The sequence below is a fragment of the Thamnophis elegans genome, chromosome Z, assembly GCF_009769535.1.
Source record: "Thamnophis elegans isolate rThaEle1 chromosome Z, rThaEle1.pri, whole genome shotgun sequence".
Taxonomy (NCBI): Eukaryota; Metazoa; Chordata; class Lepidosauria; order Squamata; family Colubridae; genus Thamnophis; species Thamnophis elegans.
This window is the reverse complement of record NC_045558.1, coordinates 80,977,198-81,003,005: the sequence shown is the minus strand read 5'-3', so window position 1 is coordinate 81,003,005 and position 25,808 is coordinate 80,977,198. Positions and strand designations below refer to the sequence as shown.

Here is a 25,808-nt window from a genome sequence, read left to right as displayed (position 1 = left end):
TCGATGGCCTGCTCATCAAAGATGTTCTCTGCTGAGAGGCCCTGGCGTTGGGGTGTGGCCTCCGCTGCTCTGTTGCCTAGCTTGACCGTTGCCTTGGCCTTGAAGAGCAGGGACTCAAACAGTGAGGGCTGGAACAACCCAGTGAATGTGGGTTTAGGAGGAGGCATGCCTTCATCCTCTGATAGCTTGAGTTCTCTGAGCTCGCCTTCCTCACTTTCATTGTCACTGTCCTCCTGGGATGAATCTGAGGAGCTGTGAATCTCTTCCTCCTGGGCCTCTGGGGATTCAGGAGCCCTGGGGGTGGGGGGGAGGGGGGCCCCCTGAGGCTGTGGCTGCTGAAATGCTGCAGCCATGCATTGCTGAAAAGCCTGCATCATTAATTCTTGGAAGTTGGGGGCCCCTGTGGGAGGCGCTGGGTTGGGGCTGAAGCCCCCCTGAGCAGGGGGGGGGCTGCCCAAAAGGGGAAAGCCAGTAGGCAAGGCTGCCCCCACAGTAGGGGTGATAGGGGATTGCCACCCCTGAGTGGAGCCCCAAAGCCCCGAGGTGTCTATAGGGATCCTTGTTGGCAGGGCTGGATTCTCCCCTGAGCCTCCGCTGGATAAGGGAGTGCCTGGATTTTCCCCCCCTTTGCCTGGGGCGTTCTGATGGCTGGCTGCTTGGTTGCAAAGCCTCTCTAAAGCCTTATGCCTCCTCCGCTCGTATTTAGAGGGCTTGGGAGGCTTGTGACTCCTCCCTTCCTCTGGATCTGCCCTGGGGGAAAGGTGCTTGGTTTTGCATTTAGCCTTTCCTCTCCCCCCCCTCCTCGGGCAGTCTCTGGGGAAGCCACTGACCTGGGTGCTTGTTCTTCTGCCCCTCCGGTGGGGCTGCAGTCCCTGCTTGCAACTGCCTGGGACTCTCCTTCCTGGTAGTTGCTGGGCGCCGCCATCTTGGACCACGTGGGTCCTCCCGGCTTCAAAATGGCGCCGACCGGCTTGCAAAGGGGCGCGAAATTTAAAAGTGCCTGAAGCGAGGCTTGAGCTCCTGAGAGCTTGCCACGTGCGCACCCAGCCGGATTCTCTTCCTCCTGCCTCTCCTCCGATGCCGCTGTGGCCAGGAACAGCTTCTTTGGCTTCCTCACGATCCTCTGGCCACGTGGAGGCAGCACGGGCGCTCCAGGGCGTTTGAAAGCCCTGGTTCGTCGCTCAACCCTTGAGGGGAGCAACGGAGCGCTCCAGCGACTTACAAGCCTCAGCGGTTGGGGCTGCCTGCTAGAGGCTTTTGCCCGTCCTCCTGGTTAGGGCTGCCTGCTAGAGGCTTCTGCCCTTTCTCCTGCTGCCCGGCCAAGCTCCTCACTGAGAGTCTTCGGATCTCCTCAGTGTCCAGGGCAGCCTGCCGCCCCAGGGGGGCTAGTGGCAGTCCCAATCCTGCAGGAGGAGGCTGTGTGTGAAGCAGGGAGGCAAAACTCGACGGGTCCAAATGAATTTTCCTTTAGATCCTAGTAAATTCCTGGAGCTCTCGAATGAGCAACTTCTCACGATCGTTTTGAGTCAGAAAACTGGGCAGGCTCACCTCCAGGGGGCGGAGCCCAAAGAGCTTATCTGACTCAAACCAATCACGAGAGGATAAGGTCAAACCCATTCTGGATACTCCTCCCCCCTCACTATGGAGAATGGAAGGATTTATATTCCTTGCAGACAGCTGGTCATTTGCATTCTTTTATAGAGTCATTAAGTCAGAGCTGAAGAAGCTTCTTGGATGAGAAAGAAAAGAAAAAAAACAAGGATGTTCACTTTATAAAGCTTAGTAAGGCCACACCTGGAACACTGCATCCAGTATTGGTAACCATATCACAAAAAAGATGTTGAGACTTTGGAAAAAATGCAAAGACCAGCTAAGATTAAAGACCTGGGGACTAAAACATATGAAGAGAACTTGCAAGATTTGGCTAACCTTGAGTAAAGAAGAACTAGGGAGCAAACAATAGCAGTATTCCAGTATTTGAGAGATTGCCACAAAGAGGAGGGAGTCAATTTATTTTCCAAAGCACTACAGGGCAGGACAAGAAACAATGGATGGAAACTAATCAAAGAGAGAAGCAACCTGGAACTAAGGAGAAACTTCCTAACAGCCAGGACAATTAACCGGTGGAACAGCTTGACACCAGAAGTTGTGGATGCTTCATTACTGGAGGTTTTAAAGAAGAGACTGGATAGTCACTTGTTTGAAATGGTATACGGGCTTCTGCTTGAGCAGGGGGTTGAACTAGAAGACCTCTAAGGTCCAATGTCATTGTATTTAAGTACAATGACAATGAAGATTATACTATATTATACCTTCCAGCTCTATTCTGATTGAACCTTTATAAAAGAAGAGATATCTGATTTGGGGGCTGTTCTGTAATCCATGAATTCTCTATGCTCATAAATGGCATCAGTGACAAGAAGGCCCTCTGTCCAATTTTGGTTAACATAGGATAGTCTGGCCAATTATCCCTGGTGATATCCAATCAGCACTTACCCATTCAATTAATAACATAATTGAATTATTAATGTGCACTCTAGCTGGAACTTCATTTAAAGATGCTCCAGGATCTCCTGCTGGATGCAGATACCTGATTAATTAAATGCCTAATTACTTAAAGGGACTACATAATACTGAAATTTAAAGCATAACTATCAAGCCTAATACAAAATAACAGATTTGGAAGGAACCTTGAAGGTCTTCTAATCCAACCTACTCAAACAGGAAAACATACAATTTCAAACAAATGGTTGTCCAATTCAAGACGGTGCCTTTTATCTTCAAATGTTATATAGGTTAGCATTCACATTTTTTAAAAAAAATAACTGTGTCAAAAGATTAGCTGAAGAAGTCTTGCTCCTCATTTCATCTCAGCCATGAATTTGTTTCTCCAAATGAATATTAGTTACATATTCCACATTCATTAAAATATTCTGCATTTCTAGAGATGGTATCACAAAAATAATGATATACTTTTACATACTCTTCTGACTAATTGCAGCGTCCCAGTCACACGATCATGATTTGCAACAATTTTTTTGTTGATTTCCGATAGTTTGTTTAAATATTGCAAAACAGCCTAACCATGTGGGTGTCTCAATTTATGACAAGATTTCCAGATTCAGTTGTTGTAAGTCGTGGACGATCTGTATTTTTAAGGTATCATTCTGGCCCTTCTCCCCTTACGAGTTATGTAAGTCTAATCTACATGGTTGCTTTCAGGAAGCAGGTGAGTTAGTGGAGTCAATTGCGATGTTGGGACAATTGAGTATGAGAAGGTAATCAGAGATTGGTATCACCAGTAAAAAAAAAAAAAGGGGGGGACGAGGTAGAGGAACAGTCCGCAGCTTTAGTGTAACTATGAGAGCATTCCTACCCTAAACCTATTGTGTTATGAGTATGGAAGTGGACGACGGCAGTTATAGCATTGGAATTCAAAAAGTGCCATCATGGGGGACTTCCTGGGGGCGTGGCCTGTTGCCGAGGAGGGCTCCACCGAGCTCCTCAGAGATCTGGTCTGTATATCTAAATAAGATCATAGATAGCACCCCTTTTTGGCTAAGAAAGGGGCAGGAAGTAGCTCTGTAGGCTAGGGTCTATTCGTAAGCCACAGCCTTTTTCTTTTTTTGGCTGTGGATAGAGATTAGATCCAGCCGGAGCGGAGCTTTTATCTCCAGCCAGTTCTTCTCAGCTGCCTTTTTTTTTTTGGCAGCCCCAGACAGGCTAGCCCCCCCCAGGACAAAACAAAGTTTTTTTCAAGCTAGAATTGATACGGGCGGGTCCCACTCCTGTGAGATTTATGTTTTTATTACTATCTTAAATACCAGCACCATTTGTCTTAGAGACTTCTTTGTCTAAATGGATTTCAAAATGGCGATTTCTCTCCGTGGATGATTGATAGTGGATATACTTAGCCGGTTTTACCTTCCTGCAGACCGCTCCTTAACAAAATAAACTCTTCTTCTTTGGAAACAGAGGGGAGCAAAGCGCTGCTTACTTGTTTATTTATTATGGCACCCAGGTCAAAGAAGCGCCTTGCTACAAATGTGTCTAAAGAATTTAAAGAATTTTTACTGGAACCACAGCCTTTGTCTCCTATGCCTTCTACTGGAGAATTTTTAACACAGGAATATTTCTTTAAAATGTTTAATGATTTTAAACAAGAAATTAAGGAATTTGTATTGGAACTATATGATGATTTAAAGTCTAAAGTTAATCAATTGAAGGCGAATACGTTTGCAGCCGTGTCTGCCCTGTCAGATTATTCTGCTGAAATAGAGAACAAATTGGAAAGTTTGGAGAAGGCTAATTTTAATTTGACTACCAATATTCAAATTTTACAACAAAAAATTAGAGACACTGAACAACAGCTTATGATGATAAATTTTAATAGGAAGGCATTTGCAATAAGAGTCAGAGGATTCCGTGAAAAGGAGAAAGAGAATCTGAAACAGACCTTTGCTGAAGCCTTCAGCCATGCGGTGGGAAGCCCGAGACTTAATTTTGATTGGCAGATTCGGAAAATCTATCGCCAGAACTCATTGATAGCGGAACAGCGACAGCTCCCGAGGGACATAATTATACATTTCTCTACAAAAGAATCTAGAAACGCGATTGTGCAAAAGTTTCATAACAACAGTCTCCGAGTTGATGACCAGGACCTGATTGTCTTCAAAGATATACCTTTCCAGATGTTGAAAGCAAGAAGGGACTACACCTTTTTAACTAAAGAGCTTAGGAGTCAACAGATTCGATACAGATGGGAGGCCCCTGCCGGCATCACGGTTACATTTGAGAATCAAAGATTTCGTCTTAACTCTGTTTCGGAGGCTCAAGATTTCTACTGTAGGACTTTGAAGGCGGGACTTCCTGACTCACTTGGAAGAGAGGAGAGACAAGCGGAAGGAGAAGGCAAGCGGCAGGCCATGTGGCTGCAAGATGGAGGGGGTAGCCTTTCCTCCCTCGGAGAAGCAGAAAAACGGAGATCGAGAATTTAGACATTTCAAAATATTCGCCAAAGTTAAGGACTGAATGGGGGTTTGAGACCTCTCTCCGGTAGAAAAAGCGGACTAATTCTTATTAGAAGGGAAAGCTGGGTGAAACTACTTTGAGCTAGATTTTAAATTAACGTTAGCATAAATTTGATAGTGGTAAACATTAGACAAGCAAGGGATGAGGGTAAAATATATGTGGAATGATTTACGTTGTTTAAAGCTTATTAGAACAGAAAGCCGGTTGGGATTATCTTAAGATAGGTGTAAAAAGAATGCGGAATGATTTATGTTGTTTAAACTTTGTTAGAAGGGACTATTTTAAAACAGAAGGTTAACTGACTCTTGCTGAAAGTATTATTTGAATATGTGGAATGATCCATGCTATTTAACTTTTATTAGAAGGGAAAGTTGGTTGAAATTGCTTTGAGTTAGATTTTAAACAAATGTTAGCATAAATTTGATAGTGGTAAATATCAGACAAGTAAGGGATGAGGGTAAAATGCATGTGGAATGAACTACGTTATTTAAATCCTATTAGAAGAGAAAGTCGGTTGGAATTATCTTAAGATAGAAGTTGATTTCTGTGTAAAGTAATATTTGATCTACGCTGCTTAAATGATCTTTTACGCTGTTTAAATTTTACTAGAAGGGAAAGCTTGATTACTCTTCTGCAAAGTAATTTGAATATGTGGCATGAACCACGTTGCTTAAATTTTATCGGAAGGGATCATAAGGTTTAGGAAGAGGAACGGGAGAGTCTACAGAAGGTTGGGGTAAATAGCAAAGAAGTAAGAGACGAGAATAAAATATATATAGAATGATTTATACTATTTAAGCATAGATAAAGATGGGGGGCTGAGATCAACACAAAGAGTGGTTTCTCTTTTTTTCTTTTTTTTTCTTTTCTCTTTTCTTTTCTCTCTTCTTTTTTTCTGTTTTTCTTTCTTTTGACATATTACTTTTATTTTTTAATCCATATGTATACAAGATATTTTAGACAGAAGGTAGTGCCAGGTGTGGGCCCTGGGAAGTCGGGAGGATTAGGGATGGGGATTTGTGGGGGGGGGGGTGGGGGGGTGTTAACATAGTCTTAATAAGAACAAGAATGTATTTATATACGGTGGTTCTTTTTTTTCTTTTATTTTTTTTTATTTTTTTTCCTTGGTTCATTTTACTTTTATCAGATCAAACAACACTCGAATAAAGGCATACACCAAGGAGGGAGGTAGAGGGAAAGAAGAGGGAGGAGTAAGGAAGCAGTAAGGGGAATGTAAGGAGGGTGTGTGGGGAGTAAGGGGAGAAGGAAGGCTTGAGGGGAAAGGGAAGTAGGAGGGGAGTGTTAGAGGGAGAAAGGAAAGTTGGAGGGGGTAGATGGGGTGTATGGAGGATGGAAGGGTTAGGTGGGGTTGTGAATGATGAGTTGTGTTTCCTTTTTTTGTTCGTTTTATCTCCTTTTTTTTTTCTTTTCTTATAGTAAATACCCTGTATATAAGTGATTGCAAATGGAATGTGAAAAATGAATAAAATATATTTAAAAAAAAAAAAAGTGCCATCATGAATGGTTAACCAAATTGTTGGCAGTAGTTTGGCTGTTCGGATGTGGAAGAAGATAAGATAACCATGGATTATCTTCAATGGATAAGATAACCTTCATTGTCACTTTATTCTGTGAACACATAGCATACATTAAAAATGAAATTCTGATGAATTCTGAAAAGAAAATATATCTATATAGCTATACATATACTTTCAGACATACATAATATACATTACACACAAGCACATAAATTGATCACAGTCCATTTTGAATAAATAGAGGAAAAAAGTCTTGAGAGTTAACAAGGTTGATACTATATGGATATGCTGAATATTGAAATATCTGAATGGAGTAGTTGCCACATGTATCCCACTTATCCCAGGGTGAAGAAGACACGGGAGGGATCAGTTTGCCATGACAAGTAAGTGAGTTCAACAATCTAGCACTAATCTTCATTCCATCTTCAGTTGTTTCTTACCTGGGTCACCATGATTGATCACTGATGATCCCAGCTTCAAGCTGTGTTGATAAACACAACATTGGACGTGATGAACCATGGACTTGAAGCTGTTAGGGACTGGATGAGGGCTAACAAACTCGTGCTCAACCCAGATAAGACCGAGTGGCTGTTGTGTTTCCCTCCCACCAATTCGGCAAGCATTCCACCTCTCAGGCTGGGGGGGTCAAACATTATACCCTTCAGACAGGGTCCGCAACTTGGGAGTCCTCCTGGATCCACAGCTGACTTTCGAACACCATTTGTCAGCTGTGACCAGGGGGGCATTTGCCCAGGTTCGCCTGGTGCACCAGTTGCGCCCCTACCTGAACCGGGAGGCTCTCACAACAGACTCGTGCCCTTGTGACCTCTAGGCTGGAGTACTGCAATGTGCTCTACATGGGGCTGCCCTTGAAAAGTATTCGGCGACTTCAGCTAGTCCAGAATGCGGCCGCGCGAGTGATTGTGGGTGCACCTCGCTTCACCCACATAACACCTATCCTCCGCGAGCTGCACTGGCTACCTGTCGATCTCCGGGTACGCTTCAAGGTGCTACTTGTCACCCATAAAGCCCTACATGGTAGTGGATCTGGGTACTTGAGAGACCGCCTACTGCCAATTACCTCCACGCGACCTATTAGATCTCATCGATTAGGCCTCCTCCGAGTTCCATCTGCCGGTCAATGCCGACTGGCAACTACGCGGAGGAGAGCCTTCTCGGTGGTAGCTCCGACCCTATGGAACGATCTCCCCGTGGAGATTCGTACCCTCACCACCCTCCAGATCTTCCGCACAGCCCTCAGAATCTGGCTATCCCATCAGGCCTGGGGCTAAGACTGTAACCCGCCCGAATGGTATGAATGTTGTGTTTTTAATTATGTATTGTCTTATATGTTAAAAGTTTGTCTCCCCCTCCCTTTTGGGTTGTGAGCCGCCCTGAGTCCCCCTAGGGAAAAGGGCAGCATACAAATAAATTTCTACATTCTACATTCTACATTGTAAAATATGAACCTGTTAATACACAACCTGATAATGTATGAATCTGCAGACCTGGTGGATGAGGGTAATTTTTGTGGATGAGGGTAACACTGCTCTTTTAGAATTGTTCTTTAGGTATTCAGGTATTTGAATACTAGGGATGTGTGGCAGTGACCTTGAGAGAAAACTTCCTTATAACCAGGATCTCTGCTTCTGAGGTTGCAGTGAAAGAGTACATATGCCTGAATGTTAAATACAAATATGTTAAATTAAGCAGCAGACAAGTTGAAAAATTTGCTGCTGCTCAGTGGACTTCTTGCCTATATACCTGTTCAACATTATCTCTTAGCCAATGTCAAAGCACCATTTTTGAAGCTGAATCACTTCAACATCCATGCCCTGCAGGAAGAGAAGAGTGCAGATTTCATGATATTAATTATATTAGACAACAAAGATTTTGCTTCCTGAACATTTTTGGGTGTATAGGTTTTGGCTGCTAATCACAAACATAACCTGTAATTTAACTGATCAAATATCATGTATAAAGTATTCTGTTTTTATACAATGGCAGCATACATCCTTCAGTGCCTGTTAGCTATGTTGAAGTATATTTAATATGCCAAGTACAACTAGAATATCTGTGGAGATCTAAAGGTAGTGGCTCTATTGCTTGGAATGCCGCTGAGATATACCATGTACTATTGCTACTTGTGCAAATGGACAGCAATACAAGAGAGTCACATTGCATTAAAAAGAAATGACCACTCGGAAGGAATTTGGTTCCAGGACAGAAAAATGTAGCGCATGAAGCATTTGTTGACCTGACAAAAATGTTTTTTCCTTTTCTACCTGAAATTCAGACTGATGAAGTTTTGTTTACAAGGGCAGTAAAGGTTTTCATTATTTGAGCCAAGGTTTCAAAGAGTAACTGATGCCCGGATTAAGGAAGGTATTTTGTTGGTCCACAAATTAGATATGTCATCAATGACAAATGATCCAAAAATCTGTTACTGGGCCCAGTGAAAATTTTCTGGAAAGCATTCAAGGATGTTGCTAAGAATTTTCTGGGCAACTACAGAACACAAAATCATTCAGCTGGTTGACAAACATCTTATAGCATAGAAGACCAAGAAATTCAACATGTTGCTGAAAATTTGATTTTCTGCATTCATTTGGACTTTGTTCCTGAAAATTTAGTTTCAGTCAAAGATAAACATAGTGAAAGATTTTACCAGGATATTGTCACAATGGAAAAACAGTTGAGGCTACTAGAATCTATCAATGCTAGCTGACTATTGTGGGAGTTTGCAATAAGATGTATCAGACACTGAATACAAATGAAAATGAGCAGCAAAACAGTTTGCCATATTGAATTCATGCAGCATGTCAGCAACAGTGTGTAACTAAAAACATTATAGTTACTAAAACAATTTTGTATTTCTCAAGATTCCTACATAATAGAGTTATTCTAAAATTATATTTGCACTTTGAAGGATCGATCATAACCATGAAAGTTTTTTCAGGAAATGAAATAATTTGTTGTTTGGTGTTGTGACTATGGGTCTATCCCAAATAATTTTGGCCCAAATATATAAGCAGCCACATAAATGACCATAAGTTTGTCTGAGAGAAGTTATGTAATTCAACATTATGCAAGCTTAAGCAATAGAACAAAGGCAAACTAGAGTTTTGGACATTAAGAGAGCTAATTTCAGTAAACTTAGAGACAGCTTGGGAAGGATTCCATGGATGAGAATCCTCAAGGGGAAAACAACCCAAAAAGTTTGGGAAACTTCAAAAATTGAGATTATAAAAGCCTAGTCTAGCATAATACCAATGAGGAAGAAAAATAACAGTCTCAAAAAATCCCGGCATGGCTGCATAAAGAACTCTCTGATAAATTGAAAGACAAAAAGAACAAGTAGAAAAAGGGGCACATAACTAAGGCATAATATCAGCAAATAAGTTGATCCTGCAAAGATGGTGAAGAAAACAAAGGCTCAAAATGAACTAAGGCTTGTGACAAAAGTCAAAAATAAGGAAAAAAAGGTTCTTTCAAAATGTAAAAAACAAGAAAAAAGACAAACGATTGATCCATTAATGGGACAAAATGGCAAGAAGGTGACAAGCAACAGGGAGAAAGCAGAACTGCTCAATTTGTTTTTTGCATCGGTCTTTACACAAAAGGAAAAAAATATTCCAATCTATCAAAAACAGTACTGTAAAAAACAGATTAGGAATACAAATTAAAATAGGCAAGTAAATGGTAAGTAAACACCTATCCACCCTAGACAAATTCAAATCACCAGGACCAGATTGATTACACCCCATGGTTTGAAAGATGTGATCTTAGAATCACTGAACTATATGTTTCAAAGATTCTGGAGCATCAGTGAACTAACAGAGGACTGGAAAAGAGCTGATGTAGTTCCCATCTTCAAAAAAGGAAAAAGAAATAGATTCAGAAACAACAGATCTATCAGCCTGACTTCAATACCTGGGAAGATTCTGGAAATATAATGTCAAGCCCCGACCATCTTGTCATACCTGGCGCGAGCAGACTGCTGTGGAAGACAGGATGAATACGTCCTAACACGCGGGGCAATCATAATTCCATTGTAACTGGATTTATCACCTGTACAATGGGGAAAGGGCTAAGGAACCCATTCTATTCATAAGCAATGAATCAGCGAACACCTAGAGGCAAACAAAGTCATAACCAAAAGCCAAAATGAGTTTGTCAAAAACAGATCATGCCAGACAAATCTCATTGCATTCTTTGACAAAATGACAAAATGAGTGGACCAGAGGAATACTGTGGATGTAATTTACTTGGACTTCAGTAAGAAGTGCTTTTGGCATCCGATGACAAAAAAGTTAGCCATCACTACTATAGTCTGACAGCTCTATCAAGATGACCAATTCCTTGCCTGGGAGAGAGCACATGCAGATATCTACTAAGTAGCCACTCTGATCAGTCTATACAGCACATCATTGATAAAACTGCTCACATTTGCCAATCTCTTGATTCTTAATGATTAGAGTTCAAAATGGTGACAGGAGCAGCATCTTGCTATGCTAAGATTCAGGATGGACTGTACACTAGCGAAGTTAATGGCTCTCTGGTAGATCTGTGACAAGAGGGGTTTTCTTGAGTTTGTTGCTACAACCTCCTGGGTAAATGGAGGCCATGGCCAATAGGGAGGCGGTGGAGGGAACAAGGAGGAAAAGGCCTTGCTCACCTCTGTTTGAAGCACCAGTTCCAAGTCCTATCTGAAGTGGACTTTGTAATGTTAACTTATTAACTAGTTTATAAATGACAGCCTAAAAATTTGCAAGTAGATTTAGTAGTTTAACAGTTTGAAATTCTTTTGGCCTGTTATGCAAGGGGTGGGAAGCCAACATTGTTGTATTATACTAATCAGCATTCAACTAGGGAGAAAGTTATGGGTGTATTTTAGTTTCTTTAAGACACTTTTTTGTTAATGTCTTTTTTGTTGTATTTTCTCTTTTGTTGTTTTTAGTTAAAATATTTAGTTGTTTTGTATTTTAACCTTTTTTAATAAATTAACATTTTCTCCATTGAGGTGGAGATAGCATCCAGGTATGGATTGGCTTCGACTGCTCGCTGATTGGACTGGGTCTATCAAAGCTGTTAAGACACGCCCTTGTTGCTAGGGATCCCCAACTTTCGACTCAGTCCATCAGCAAGGATAGACGTGTCATCTCTTGTTCCTGACAACCTTTTGGACTTTCTTATAATAATTAGAAATTTATTTCTAATTATAATCTGGACTTTGTGAGGTAACTATAGGTAGAAGTTACAGCTGGCTTAGTGGCTAAAGCCTAGGCTCAAGCCACTGGCTATATGACAGCTTGAGCCGTGCACAAAGGTGACTGCATTGAGGGATTAGGCAGGCCCAGCAGGCTGAAGGCTGTGTGAAGGGTGGCATACCTCTCACAAAGCCGATTAATCGCACCACCTTTGTAGAGCTTCACATTCTTTACAGTGTATTTTTGAATTGGCAGGGGTTTTTTTTGGTTGCAGAGCTTCGCACTCTTTAGAGAAAGGCTAGAGAAAAGCTCTGGGCACACAGTTTAATGTTTTGAAGAGCGTAACACTCTCAAATTGGCTGTGAGATCCCTCTGGACCATAGGCTTCACCCCTGTCGGCAGAAGTTTGCACCCCTCACAGTGATAACTTAGGCAGTCACTAAGCAGAGCGGAAGCATGATCTAATCGTCAGAAGCTTTGGCACGTTTCACCTTTGCAGCAGTGAATCATATTAGCGCAGTCGAAGACCTCAACTCTCAAGTGCTGTTAGAAGCGATCATAGGGCTCAAATAGTCTGGTTCAACAGGAGTTTCTTTCAATCTTTGCCTGTCTGCATTTTGCTTTAATTAAAGGTGCAAAACTTGCCTGTCAGTAGCTCGCCTCAGTAAAAAGGCGCAAAACAGTCATTTGACAGCAGGGCATTCCTCTCCCTGTCAGAAATCGAAAATGGAGGATGCAGCAGCACCCAATGTCAGTGAGGGGTGCTCAGACTGGACAATCAAGAGCTAAAGGCACTTTCCCCTGCATCTCCAGTATTACCCTCCTCATTTTCAGGGCACAAGCACAATTCTAAGGTTGCCTCTAAGCTAGGGAAATCCAGGAAGGACTCTAAGACATTTCCAAATTTGAGAATGGAGGGAGAAGACATTGGAACATCTGTGCTCCAAGGCTAGGAGCCAGAGGACTCAAAGCTCCCATGTCACAGTCAGGACATTCGCACTCCAGACATACACTTGCTATGTCACCAGGGGGAGCTGAAGAGCTAAACTGTCCTCCAAACCCTTTCCCTATTAATACCTGTGGTCTATGGGGATTGGTGTCAGACTTGCATAGCACAGCTGCCATGGTGGAGCCAGAAGCCACAATTACTTCAACGGCTGCAAGTCTTCACACAGAATTGCAGTCTGATCCAATGGCCCAACAAAATTTGCAGGATATTATCGCCAATGCAATCAGGCAAGGCATTGCAGCTGGGCTGCAACACCAGTCTAGGCATGCTTTCTCAGCAGCCCCCCAGTTACTCTGAGACCACACAGACACCTTGCTAGGCTTAATACACACAAATGGCCGAGGGACAGTAGGACCAGAGGGACTGGACTCACACTATCAATTGGTTGAAGGTAAGAGTGGTCCATCTGACCCTCCGTCACTTTCAACAGACCGTCTCCAGCAAGCATGTGCTGATTCTGATGGATGTGGCCGCCAAAGCCCACGTAAACATCAGGGGGGGGATCCGATCCAGGTCCCTCATGCAGGAGGCCAAGCGACTAGGCCTCTGGGTGGAGATGCACTTACTATCTCTTGTGACAGGACACATCTCGGGTGGCAAATGTGGAGACGGACTGGCTCAGCCGAGCTTCAGTGGACCGTGCTGAGTGGCACCTGCACACGCCACTATTCTGGAAACTCACAGGCTCCCAGTAGTGGACTTTTTCACCACCCTAGACAATACCTTCTGTGGTTTTATGCCAGGTTCCCAGGAGAGGGGGTGGCTCCAGCTGACCGCCTAGTGCTTGAGTGGAACATTCTGAGGGAGGACATATTTTCTCCAGTGTCATTAAGACCATCCAGGCCTCCAGGAGGCCCTCCATGGACCACATATATAACTCTTCCTGTGGATCTTTTGTACCTAGTGCTCTAGCAAGGGCATTCCCTCCATAGGTGCAACAGTGCCCCAGATCTTGGATTTCCTCCAGGATGAATTAGACAGTGGTTTGTCTCCAAACACCATGAGGAGACTGGTAGCAGTGTTGTTTTCGGTGCTGATATATGGGACACTGCAATCTCTAACACAGCACCACATGGTGCGCCAATTCTTGAAGGGGGCATCCAACCTGAGACCACCGGTGCTGCATAGGTACCCGACCTGTACCCCATTCATACAGAACTATAAGCTGGACAGCTTTGCATCAGCTGAGGCAGCGTTTGACTGATGGGTACTACAAACCAGATGACGCCCCACCCGTAGGGACAAGCCAGCTTTGGTATGTCCAATGCCTGGATGCTATCTCCATATTGAAGGAGAAAGGCCATTGGTCTTAGCTGATACGCCTCATAAGGTGGAGATAGTATCCAGCCCCATCCTGTAGGATGCTGGTCCTCACTTCAACTGAACAAGACTTTACCAGAAGACATGTCGAGTCTGTCACTTCAACTTCACCGAAAGCTGGGGTCCCTAGCAACAAGGGTGTATCTTAACAGCTTTGATAGACTCAGTCTACTCAGTGAGCAGACAAAGTCAACCCATGCCTGGATGCTGTCTCCACCATTTGAAAAAAAGCCTAACGGATAAGACCCTACTCAGTGAGCAGACAAAGTCAACCCATGCCTGGATGCTGTCTCCACCATTTGAAAAGAAGCCTAACGGATAAGACCCACGCCCTTTCTACAAAAAAAAATTCTGATTTTAACTTGACAGATTCTTAATCACAACTTTCGCAGCTTTCAGCAGAGGTAGAAACATGTAGCCAAAAAAGAAAAAAAAAACACCTCCCAAATTAAATATATGTATCAAGGAAATGACAGGTTCAAAATAGAGTGCTCAATTTCTCTTCCAGGAACCAATTGATCTGTTTGAGAACTAAACAATCTTTCAATTCAGTGTAAAATCTATGATAAGACAAACTAATATTATGCATCACTTTACAAAGCTTTGATTTGCAAAGCTGTAGCCATAGGATCTATAGGATTTTAGGAAATTTTATTTTACATATTTGTATTCTGCCTTTATCATTTTTAGAAATAACTCAATACAGCGAACATATATTTGAAAATTTAAAAAGATTAAAAAAGCATTTAATGACTTTTGCAATGTATTGTTTAATTTCAAATACCCACAAGTTAATTTCTAAACACAAATGTTTCTCAAGATGAACACAATTTATGTTTTTAAGAATTAAAACTCTTGTTTCAATAGTGATTTAACACTTCATTCTATCCAAAAACTGCACAATTTTGTACTAATTTTTCTGAATATATCATTTAAAAAACTACACTTTTTCTGTTAATCTCCTCCTCCTAGTCCAGCTCCCTCACAATGATTTGATTCTGTGAATGTTGTAGGATTCTACTGGCGAGACTTTTTTTCCTTCATACCTAAAAGATGTTTACAAATTTATTGATTCACACAGCAAAATTGCACCAATATTTGGTAATGTTATTAACAGCAGGCAGAAAATCTAGGCCATTTGTAATCACTGATTCATCAATATTGGATCCAAAAGATTTTTAAAAATCTCCCAATCTGTAAAGATTTTATTGGGAAAACAATTCCTTCAAATATACAGCATCTGCTGGAAATTTTGATTGAAATCACTCTCATAGGAGGGGCCAAAAAACAATTTGTATTTTACTTCAGTCCTTTTCATTTTAAAAAGATTCTCCCTCACAAAAAGAAACCTATCTGTGTTTTCTGTGCTCGTCAATGGGAATCTTGACACATGTATAATAAAGCCCTTTGTTTTCCCTCTTCCCCCCCCCCCGAGAAATATAACTCTCAATCTAAATCCTTTTGTCAGTGCTTGTCCCTATTTTTCATTAAAATTCAAATAATCAAACTCCTTCAAATGAAATAAAGTATGGATTTTGAAGGAATGATATAATATTTATCACATCACCTAGGTACACTTTTATGGCTAGGAATATTGATTGTTTCTCAGCTTGCAAATTTTTTTAGAACTAAAAATAATAACACAAATTCATTCTTTCTATAGCTCCATCAGATTTGAAGTTGTATTTAATTATATTTTTAAAATCCCACTCATTATTTTTATAGATAAGTCAAAATGATGAACATGCCTAATACTCCTTCCTCCTCTTATTTCCCCACAATAATCCTATATAAGTGAGTTCAGCTGAGAAAAATGACAGGCCCAAAGTTACCTAATTGGTTTTCATACCTAAGGTGGAACTAGAACTGTCTCCTGATTTCTAGGCTGGTGCTTTAACCACTAGGCCAAACTGGCACTCATTGAAGCAAAATATATTGTATTGTCCTATCTCAAAATTGACTAACTACATAGTACTTCCTGATCACATTCCAAGTGTTACTTGCAGAAAGTAAGTAATGCTTGGAAAGTTTTTTAAAAAATGTTTTATAGGATTAAATTTATTCCAGTCATTTCTTTATATATACTCATAATCCTAGGGAACAGTTTGGCCATCTCTAAAATTTTTGGAATCTTGCTGCTAATGTTAGATTAGCCAAAGAGTCACATATTTATGTAGTTTTATTGTACAAATAAGACAGATACTTCACATCTAATTAAGTATCAATCCAATTTATTTCTTTATTTAGATTCTTCTTATATATCCTAAGAAATTCCATTGCTCGTAAACACAGCTAGAGATGATGGAGCCAGTTTAATAGAGGGTCCACTTTACACTATATAATATAGAGGCACCCTTATAGTTTCTATGCATGTTAATCTTCTTTATTAAAGCAGATTTTCCACAAAATTAGGAATTATAGCAGACAATGAATATGGAAAGAGTAGCATGCAGTCAGTACTAGTTCATACTAGCACTAGGACACAGGTGATCAAAGTAAAAATCCTAAAAAATAGTTTGGGAAGTTACACAAGTAGTCCTTGACTTACATCCATTCGTTTGGTGATCAATTAAAGTTACAACAGCATTGAAAAAAGTGACTTATGGCTAGTTTTCATTTCAACTGTGGTAGGATCCTATGATTGAGTCATTAAAATTCTGGAACTTGGCAACTTTGTATTTATGATGTTTGCAACATCTTGGGTTCATCTGATTACCAGTTGTAATTTCTCCAATTGGCTTCTGACAAGCAAAGTTAGTGGGAAAAGCCAGATTTACTTAGCAGTTGCATGATTCACTTAGCAATTGTAGTGATTTGCTTAACAACTATGGCAAAATAGTTTTAAAAAGGATGCAACTCACTTAACAACTGCTTGCTTAGCAACAGAAATTTTGGGCTCAATTGTGGTCATAAGTGGAGGACTATCTATACTACTAGCAACACAAAGGATTGATAGGAACAGCATCACATAAAATCTTTTAAATCTAAACCACTTATTGTGGCACGCAAAATGCAAAGTTTATCCGCATACTAAAAATCTTGATAAAAATCAATCCATTATATTTTTAATCCATACTCAGTAATATAATTTATATTTCACAAAAATGAATTACAGGCTATAGGATAATAACAACAGCACTAGAAATAGCACTTACTTATATACCGCTTCATAGTGCTCTAGAGCTCTCTCTAAGCGGTTCAGAGTCAACATATTGCCCCCAACAATCTGGGTCATTTTACCAACCCCGGAAGGATGGAAGGTTGAGTCAATTTTGAGCCGCTCAGAATTGAACTCCTGGAGTGAGCAGTGAGTTAGCCCTTGCAGTGCTGCATTTTAACCACTGTGCCACCACAGCTTATTTAAAAATATGGAACACTTCACGAATTTGCGTATCATTCTTGCACAGGGGCTCCAATTGTGTTGCTCCAATTTTAGTAAAGCTGGAAGGAACCTGCCAAATGGAGCTTCCCACATGGCACAAACACCCAACGTTTTCATGGCCCGATTCTGAACTGACGTGTTGGTTATTCCTGCCAGCTTGGTGTCATCTGCAAATTTGATGAGTTCCCCTCTTGTTCCCTTATCTAAGTCATTTATGAAGATATTGAAGACTACTGGGCCTAAAACTTAGGCTGGTATCCCACTTGTAACTTCCCTCCATGTAGATGTAGAACCATTAAGGACTATTCACTGGATGTGATTTGTCAGCCAGTTACAGAGCCATCTGGTGGTGATGCTCAGTGGTAAGATTCAGCCAGTTCGCAGCGGTTCTGCCGAACTTGTTGTTCCCACCCCTGGCTGATACCACCCCACCCTGCCCATCAGGATTGACATTCAGGGTGAAGAGGCTGCAGGGGCATCACTGGGAGCTGGCTGATCAGCTGGGAGGCGGCAATGGATCGGCTATGACAATCTGCTGGGAGGCTGATCAGTTAGACCTTCCAACTTCTCGAGATCTTTTTTACCTTGAGAAGTTGGAAGGTCTAACTGAACATTTTTTAAACTGGTAGTCACATGGTGGTCTTCAGTGGCCCTGCACACAGGAGAACGGAGCTGGAAAGCAGGTTAGTGAGGGAATTGTGGTTGTTCTGGAATGGAGTGGAACTGAGGATATGCATTATCATTTTTTGGGGTGAATGGGATGAAAGCGAGGATTTTGCATGATCTTTGCTCTGGGATTGGGTGGAAGTGAGGATTTTGCATTGATTGCTTATAAGTAAGTAAGAACCAGTAAAAAAGGAATCTGTAGATCAGCATTTTTTAGTCTTGGCAAGTTTAAGATGGATGAATTTCATGCTGCCTTGGGAATTCTGCGAATTGAAGTCCATGCACCTTAAAGATGCCAAAGTTGAGAAGCATGGGTCTACAATACAGTTTAGGATATTCCATTCCTGCTTTATTTAGAGTTTGGTACAATTAAATAAATCAGTTGTCATTTCCTTAACAAATAGTGATTAAAGCAAAATGAACCATTATTGGACTTTTTGTGAGAAACTGAAATTAAAAGTTGATCTGCCTTTGATGATTAGATATGGGATTATGGAAATAATGTAGACAAATGTTAATCTTAGAGTAAGAGTTTGATATATTTTTTACTTATATCTGTACCATTGAAAGTTGAAAGTCACTCTTTTTCAGTTTTCTTTCTTTTCCTCTTTCTTACACTTTCACTCTTTTTATTTCACATATAATTGTGGCTGCAAGAATAACCTATGCGCAATTTTGGAAATCTACTACCATACCGTTGGAAGATGCCATAATTAAAAAGATCTATGAATATGCAGAAATGGACAGAATGACGGGTTGGCTGAGGGACAAAGGAGAAACAGAACATTATCTTAGCTGGAACCTATGGTATATGTGGGTGACAAGGAGAACAGCAGGGACTTAAAACGGGGAAAGTTAAATAGCAGTTGTTAACAATGGGAACTAAAAGTGAACGTGGGTATTGTAATAGATCCCTGAACTTTGTAATGAGAAGATGTTGCTTAGAGACTAAACAATGAGGAAGGAAAACAAAGTTGGGCTGTGAATGACTGTCACAGCGCGGGGCGGGGGGTTGTATGTTTAAAACTGTATTTGTATTTGTATGTTTTATCCTTAAAAAAAGTATAACCAATAAAGATTATTTTTTTTAAAAAAGGATGCTGCAGCCACAGACTTAATAGCCCACACCGACACTTGGAACGTCTTGCATAGGGTAAGTTCGGCCCTCTTATTGTCAGTCTTAAGCTTGTCTGCAACATACCCCGAAACTAGGGCTGAAGAGGTGGCTAGGGCCATGACTAGCGCATCTACTGTGGGAATCTGAAGGACATCGGAAAATTCCTTGTCCGTATTGTAAAACCGGTGATCATTGCTGCCAGGATTCGGAAGTGTCCCCGGGCGGGCCCATTGGTTCTTGACAACCTCCAGAAAAAGGGGTGGAGCAGGCACCTTCTCCTTTTCTGTTGATGTCTTAGAAAACATGATCTTGCCAGGTTCATCCTGAGTTGTGGCAGTGGCCAGAACAGCGGCTCCAGCGCCCAATTTGGTAGTGGAACGAGCCTTGTTTTAAAAGTGACTTTAAAAGGGCAGGGGGAAAAAAGCCCTGAAAATGCATGGGTATCTGGGTCATGTGTCCCCTCATCATCTGAGAGCTCAAGGTATTTGTGAACCTCCTCTCCCACCAGTGTTATCTTGGTAGCAAGGGAGGCTGGTCTCTGGCCCTCCCGAGGGACCGTTGTTTGGCCCAAAGACTGGGCCCTGGTGCCCTCCTTTGCCGTTCTGGAAACCTGGGTTGGCTGTTTATGTTGCCTCATGCCTGAGGCAATGTGCAAGGAAATGGCTGAAATCACAATCTTTTGCAGGCTCTCTGGTAGATTATCCAGATCAGCCAGATCCTCATAAGGGTTTGCAGCCTCCTCCTCCACCTCTCTCTGTGGAGCTAGGGTAGGCCTGGATATCAGGTGCCCTCCAGGAGGTCCCCATCAAACCCCTGATGGCACTTGGGGAAACAGGTGATGAGGGGGAAACCTCCAGCCTACTATGTCTCCTAGGCCTGATAGTGGAGGCGAAGATGAAAGGCTGGTTGGTCTGACCAGTGATCTGGACCTGGGAGAGGGGCTGGACCTGTGTGCCTGCGCCTCTCTTTGTTGCTCGGCCCGAGCCACCCTCTTTTCCAGCCCACGTTGCCTGCGCTGCTCCTCCCTAAGAGTAACCTGTGTCCGGCACTGAGAGGCCAAAGCTTTGGCTCTAGTGGCCCTAGTAGGGGGCCCAGGGGAAGAATCAGCTATCTCAGGGGAAACTTCTTGGTCTGGGGCCTTGTTGGATTCAGGGCTGGGGTCTGCCATCTTCTCTCCCTCGGGAGATACTCACGCCAGCTCTCTCTAGCAAAGGCTACGAAGGGTGGCTTGTCTGCAGCCTCTTAGCATGGCGTGGCTGTCGCTTATCTAGTCGCAACGGCGATGCTCCACATGGCCACCTTCCAGTGCCGTCTGGCACCCACGGCATCTTCAAACAGCCATCCGACACATGCAGCAGCTTCAAAATGGCTGCCCAACACACGTGGCCACTCCAAAATGACCGTTTGGCCCGCACGGATGCTCATAAAGTCTCTGGAGTCCCGCGGCGAAATGAAGAGCAGCCATACTGACTGAAAGCTGTTGCGGCATCCGGACTGCCGAACAAGAGTAGGCTGCCCGGGAATCAGCTGCTCAAAACCAGTAACTCCCAGTGCCAGGTATCGCCCAGGCTTTGCATGGCCAACAGGCCCAGAGCAGAAAGCTGAATCAGTGCTCCAGTGCCCCAAACAGCTGGCAAGGCCAGCAGCTCTCTTTTTAGAATTTTGAAAAAGCCAATTAAGTCAAATCAGAAAAATTTGCTCAGGAGCTAAATTTAATCACAGTCACCTTGACTATACTGAGTGATAAACTGGAGCTACAGAGGAAGAGGCGTGGCTTCAAGATTGACGCTCAGCCTAGACCAATCAGGCTGTGATAATAACACCATTGTGACCCTTCCAGCAATGCCCTGGAGAATAATATAAAGTAATCTAAAGAATCTGAGCATATGCAATTAAAATAAAATTAAAACTAACAGTAAAGAAACACTTTGGCTCTTTATCAGTTATGTTAACTATTTTCCCAAATGAACAAGCCAAGAATCCCCACTTATTCTCTCAAATGTCCTTTATTTTCTCAGATATTCTACATACATCATTTTTCCCACACACCAAATTACTCTTTCTCTCTCAAACCCAAAGACAATGGGATATTGTCCTCAACTTCTGCCCCAGTGAATCTGTTAGTAGTGGAAAAGAAGCTCTGAAGAGTAATTGCAAATAATGATAATATTGGACACTAAAATTATTTTCTTTTACTAGATATATAGTAAATGTAACAATACATATATATATATGTAACAAAGGCAACAGTAAAAATATTGGGTTTCTGTCTGGATGGCCTCTTGTGATGAGCCGATAGACAGAGAATGGAAGCAGTAAGCTTCCTCCCATATTTGGGCATACCAGGGGTTGTGACACTAATTACATACCTATTTCCCTGGCTTAGCTGATAAAGGAGGAGAGCCTGTGGCTTAGTGGTTAACACATCTGCCTAATATGTAATACAGCCCAGGTTCGAATCCTACTAAGGGTATGGCTAGCTGATGAGAGCTAAATAGCTTGAAATAGATCTATACTAGTCTCCCTTTATTTATTTATCAGCACAAATACAACATACACACACACACACACACACCAAACAATTAAGTATTGCAGAAGGTTAACTACAGCTGAACATTTATTTTTAAAAAAAGTCCCATGTGCTAAGGTTCATCTACTGATTAGATGTATAGAACAATTGTCACATCTATTAGGCAGTTTGAGTTCTCCTAGAACTTGAAAATCTCAAAATATTCAAAGTTAACATGGTAAAGGGTTTCAGTTGAACAAATTATGAGCTTTCTAGATAATTATTGAACTTTCCCTTTTTGTTGATTTGAGTTTATCCCTTGTTTACATTCTTAATGAAAATCTCAGCTAAACTGACAAATTATCATATATATTACCTCCTCCTTGATGTATGAGTCCAATTTAGAAAATCCTGAGTAAATGGCTGTCCAACTTCCACTTGAACATATTCAGTGAAATGGAGCTCACCATATCCCTCAGTAATTAGTTTCATTGTCAAATTGATCTCAACTGGAATCTGCCTTCCTGTAACTTGACCACTGTTCTCTGTCCTGTACTTTGGGAAAACAGAGAACAGGTTATGGCCATTTTTTATACTCTTCAACTACTTTGAATGCTTTCATACCAACTAACTTTGTCATCTTTTCTCTAGAGAAACAAAGCAGCCAGTTTCATCCATCTCTCTTTCTAGGATCTAGTTTAGTCCTCAGAATGAAGATCAATTTTTTAAAGATTTTTATCCTACTTAATTCAAGGCAGAAAACACACCACTACTCATTCCTCCTATTTTCCCCAGAACAATAACCCTGTGAGGTAATTTGGACTGAGAGACTGAGTAGCCCATAGTCACCCAACTGGTTTCAACAGTGGGAAAACAATTTAGCCACTACACTAAACTGGCTTTTTTTTAAAAATAGATACTTGCTTATATTCCATACATTGAAGCCACAATGAATGTTGAGTTAAACTATTCACTGAAAAATTAAGAAGAGCATTAATGGATTCTAATAGCATTACTCTTTTTTACTTCTTCAACATCACAAGGTTTTGCTTTATTTTTCTTTAACTCCCAACAGCATTCAATTTTAAAACTTTCTATCAAGTTTGCCATGCTCCTACTGAACATATTCTTCTCACTTCCTATGGAGGGTAATTCATAGTATGCTTATTTAGAAATTTAGCAATCTAATTTCTAAATTAGATAATGCAATCTATAATTCACAAATATGAAAAATGGATGTAAAGTGGGTCTCTACTTCCTTCATACTGTCCCAGAAAACTCACACATTTCTTGTTTGCACCTTTGACATTTCATCTGAAAAAAATGTTTGGTTATATTGGATGAATCTAATCTTCACAATAAAGGTATCAGCTGGTTCTTCAGCAATATGTAATTTTGATCTCTTTTAAGGTGAAATACATTGCTGAGGAAAATAGGTTTAAGGTGGTGGTTCAATCTAAGTATCAATTACCAAGCTAGATACACATTTCCACATAAAATAGACTCAATAAAAACAAGATACGTTGATAACCATTTTACTCAAGATTAGTTCAAGATCACCCAAATAGAATTTTTAAAATCTTCCATTAAGAATTTGTAGACAAAGTATGATAAGTTCTTTTTCTCATTCACTACTATTTCCAAGAATTGTCGAATACAAATACTACTTTTTTGGAATCATCTTTCAAGTTTTTCTTGTCTTTCTCAGGATTTCTCAGAATTGCTACTCTCTCCCAAGCCTATAGCTTTCACACATAATACAATGATTAACACCATCCCTTTACATAGAAATCAGCTTGCATTCTATTTCCCTATCACACAAACATATGACTTTCCCCATTCCTCTTCCCTCTATTCCAGAATCTCTCTCCTGCATTCCCTATAGTGTTTTATGCAATCCATCTATTACATGTCTTCCATTCCTTGGTTCCATTTCTAACTCTCGTGCTTTCATAATTGCTCCTTTGCTCAGCAGCCCCCCTCCCCCTTGCTGCAATGTACCTAAGACTGATGATTCCATTATTGTTCTTGGTTAAAAAATAGAGTTACTGCATAGTGTGTGTGTGTGTGTGTGTCTGTGAGGGAGGGGGAGGGGGAGAGAGGGAGAGGGAGAGGGAGAGGGAGAGAGAGAGAGAGAGAGAGAGAGAGAGAGAGAGAGAGAGAGATCTTAGATGCATGCCCTTTAAGCAACCTATATACAATGCAATTTTCTACAAACAAATAATACTAAGTAATTACCTAAGAACACAGTTTGACCTAAAATACGTTTCTGATTGAGCCTCAAATCAATCAGTATGCCTGCAAGTATAAATTATATTTTTAGGATAATTAAAATACTGTCTCTCTAGAATGTTTTATCAGCTATAAATGCTGAGTTTGATTATATTTCCCATATTCACTCAGTTTAATATTAGTATTTTACTACAAATCTCATAGTAAGTATGATACATATTATAAAAGTCTGCCACCCATTTATGAGGAAAATGATAAAATAAATCAATATAATGTGTTACCTAAATACATTTTTCCCACAACTCTATTGTGGAAAATAGTTGTGGATTACCTGTAAAATTTCTAGAATAAGTAAAAAATTCTCCTCCCAGAGCAATATGTTTTAATACTTTTAAAACATATTCTGGTAACATAAGGCACTGATACTACTATGAATGACACATCTAGAATTATGTGACTTCGATAGTTGGTACTGTATAAAATCAAACAAATGAAACTGATCACAGTCTTCCTTGTTAAATATATTTCAATTAACATTGTAGATTGTTTTTGTAGTACTTAAAATGCAAAAATAGAAAGATGTGATAATAACTCATAACTGAGAATACACAAGTCAACAGGAAGAACTGATCAACAATGAATGAATAACCTCTAATTCATCACAATCAGTGTTGCCTTACCATGAATTCTTCCAGTGTCTGGTAGATTTTCCCACGGAAATCACAATAATTTTTACGTTCTTTGCATTGTGGACAGCACTGAGTAGTGTCAACATGAATACAGCGAGGGTGGAGTCTAGGACATTCTGGCTGAATGCACAGTGGGCCTTCTTCAGTACAAAGACAAGGGCATGCAGAGGGTCCTGGAGTAAACTTCTCCCCAATTGCATAAACAAAGCCACTCTCATCCACACAGCCTTTTCCACGGTAGTCTGGATAAACATATTCCTCTGGGGGTTCAGATGTAGTACCAGCAATAATATCTAAGACAGAGAAATCTTCAGCAGCAGGAAGTTCCTCTTCAATATCTTTGATCTGATTATGAGCTTCAAGGTTCCCAAACTTATTATTACTTGTTGCCTGAATACTCAAAATCTGTTTTTGCTTTGTCCAAGATTCTTTATTAGAGTAATTTCTGTTACCTTTGTTTTTCCAGTCCCTGGTGCCTTCTTCTCTTCCATTCATAGTCATTTCATTCATTTTTCCTGGTCCATGATTCTGTCTTTCCTGGACTGATGATTGATATATTTTTTCCTCACTTGTTTTTATCTCCTGCTTGCCTTGAGACTTGGATAGTTTTTGCAATGGTGTAGTAGAATTACACAGAGCAACCATCAGGCAGCATGTCACAAGAAGGGAACTAGAAAGAGCCCCAATTGCCATTGCAGTATTACTGGGCATCATCTAAGGCATCCCAGACGGACAAAACATATTTCATTCAAATCAAAGGATGTCGGCCAGTCAATACACAGTCCCTGGGAAGAGATGAGTTGAAACTTCAAATAATTCTGCATTTTTATATAGAAAGCAATATATATAGTTTTTATCCAGTATGTATAAAATGAAAAGCAGGATAAGAAAAATACTGAGTCTTAGAGATTTAGTTTCAAATTATAGCCTAACTATGGACATGTTGGTCATTCCTGAATCGACTGATGATTTTCAACTTGTTCCCCACATCTGAGAGGAGAATAAGGATCTATATCATTTAAATAGCTAAATAACTTTTTAAAAAAGAAGCAGGGTGAGAAATTTGCCCTCTTAGTAATTATATATCAATGGGGAAGAAAATCAC

The 25,808-nt window shown here is 40.9% G+C and overlaps 1 protein-coding gene and 1 pseudogene across 1 annotated transcript in view; both read right to left on the bottom strand.

Moving 5' to 3' along the window:
* Positions 1 to 25,414, bottom strand: part of VWC2 (von Willebrand factor C domain containing 2) — a 54,943-nt gene extending 29,529 nt beyond the window's left edge. The window contains exon 1 of the mRNA XM_032237289.1: positions 24,695 to 25,414. Coding sequence (XP_032093180.1) covers positions 24,695 to 25,414 — 720 coding nt within the window. The remainder of the gene's footprint in view (positions 1 to 24,694) is intronic.
* On the bottom strand, positions 17,471 to 17,567 carry LOC116523114 (annotated as a pseudogene).
* Positions 25,415 to 25,808: the final 394 nt, after the last annotated feature.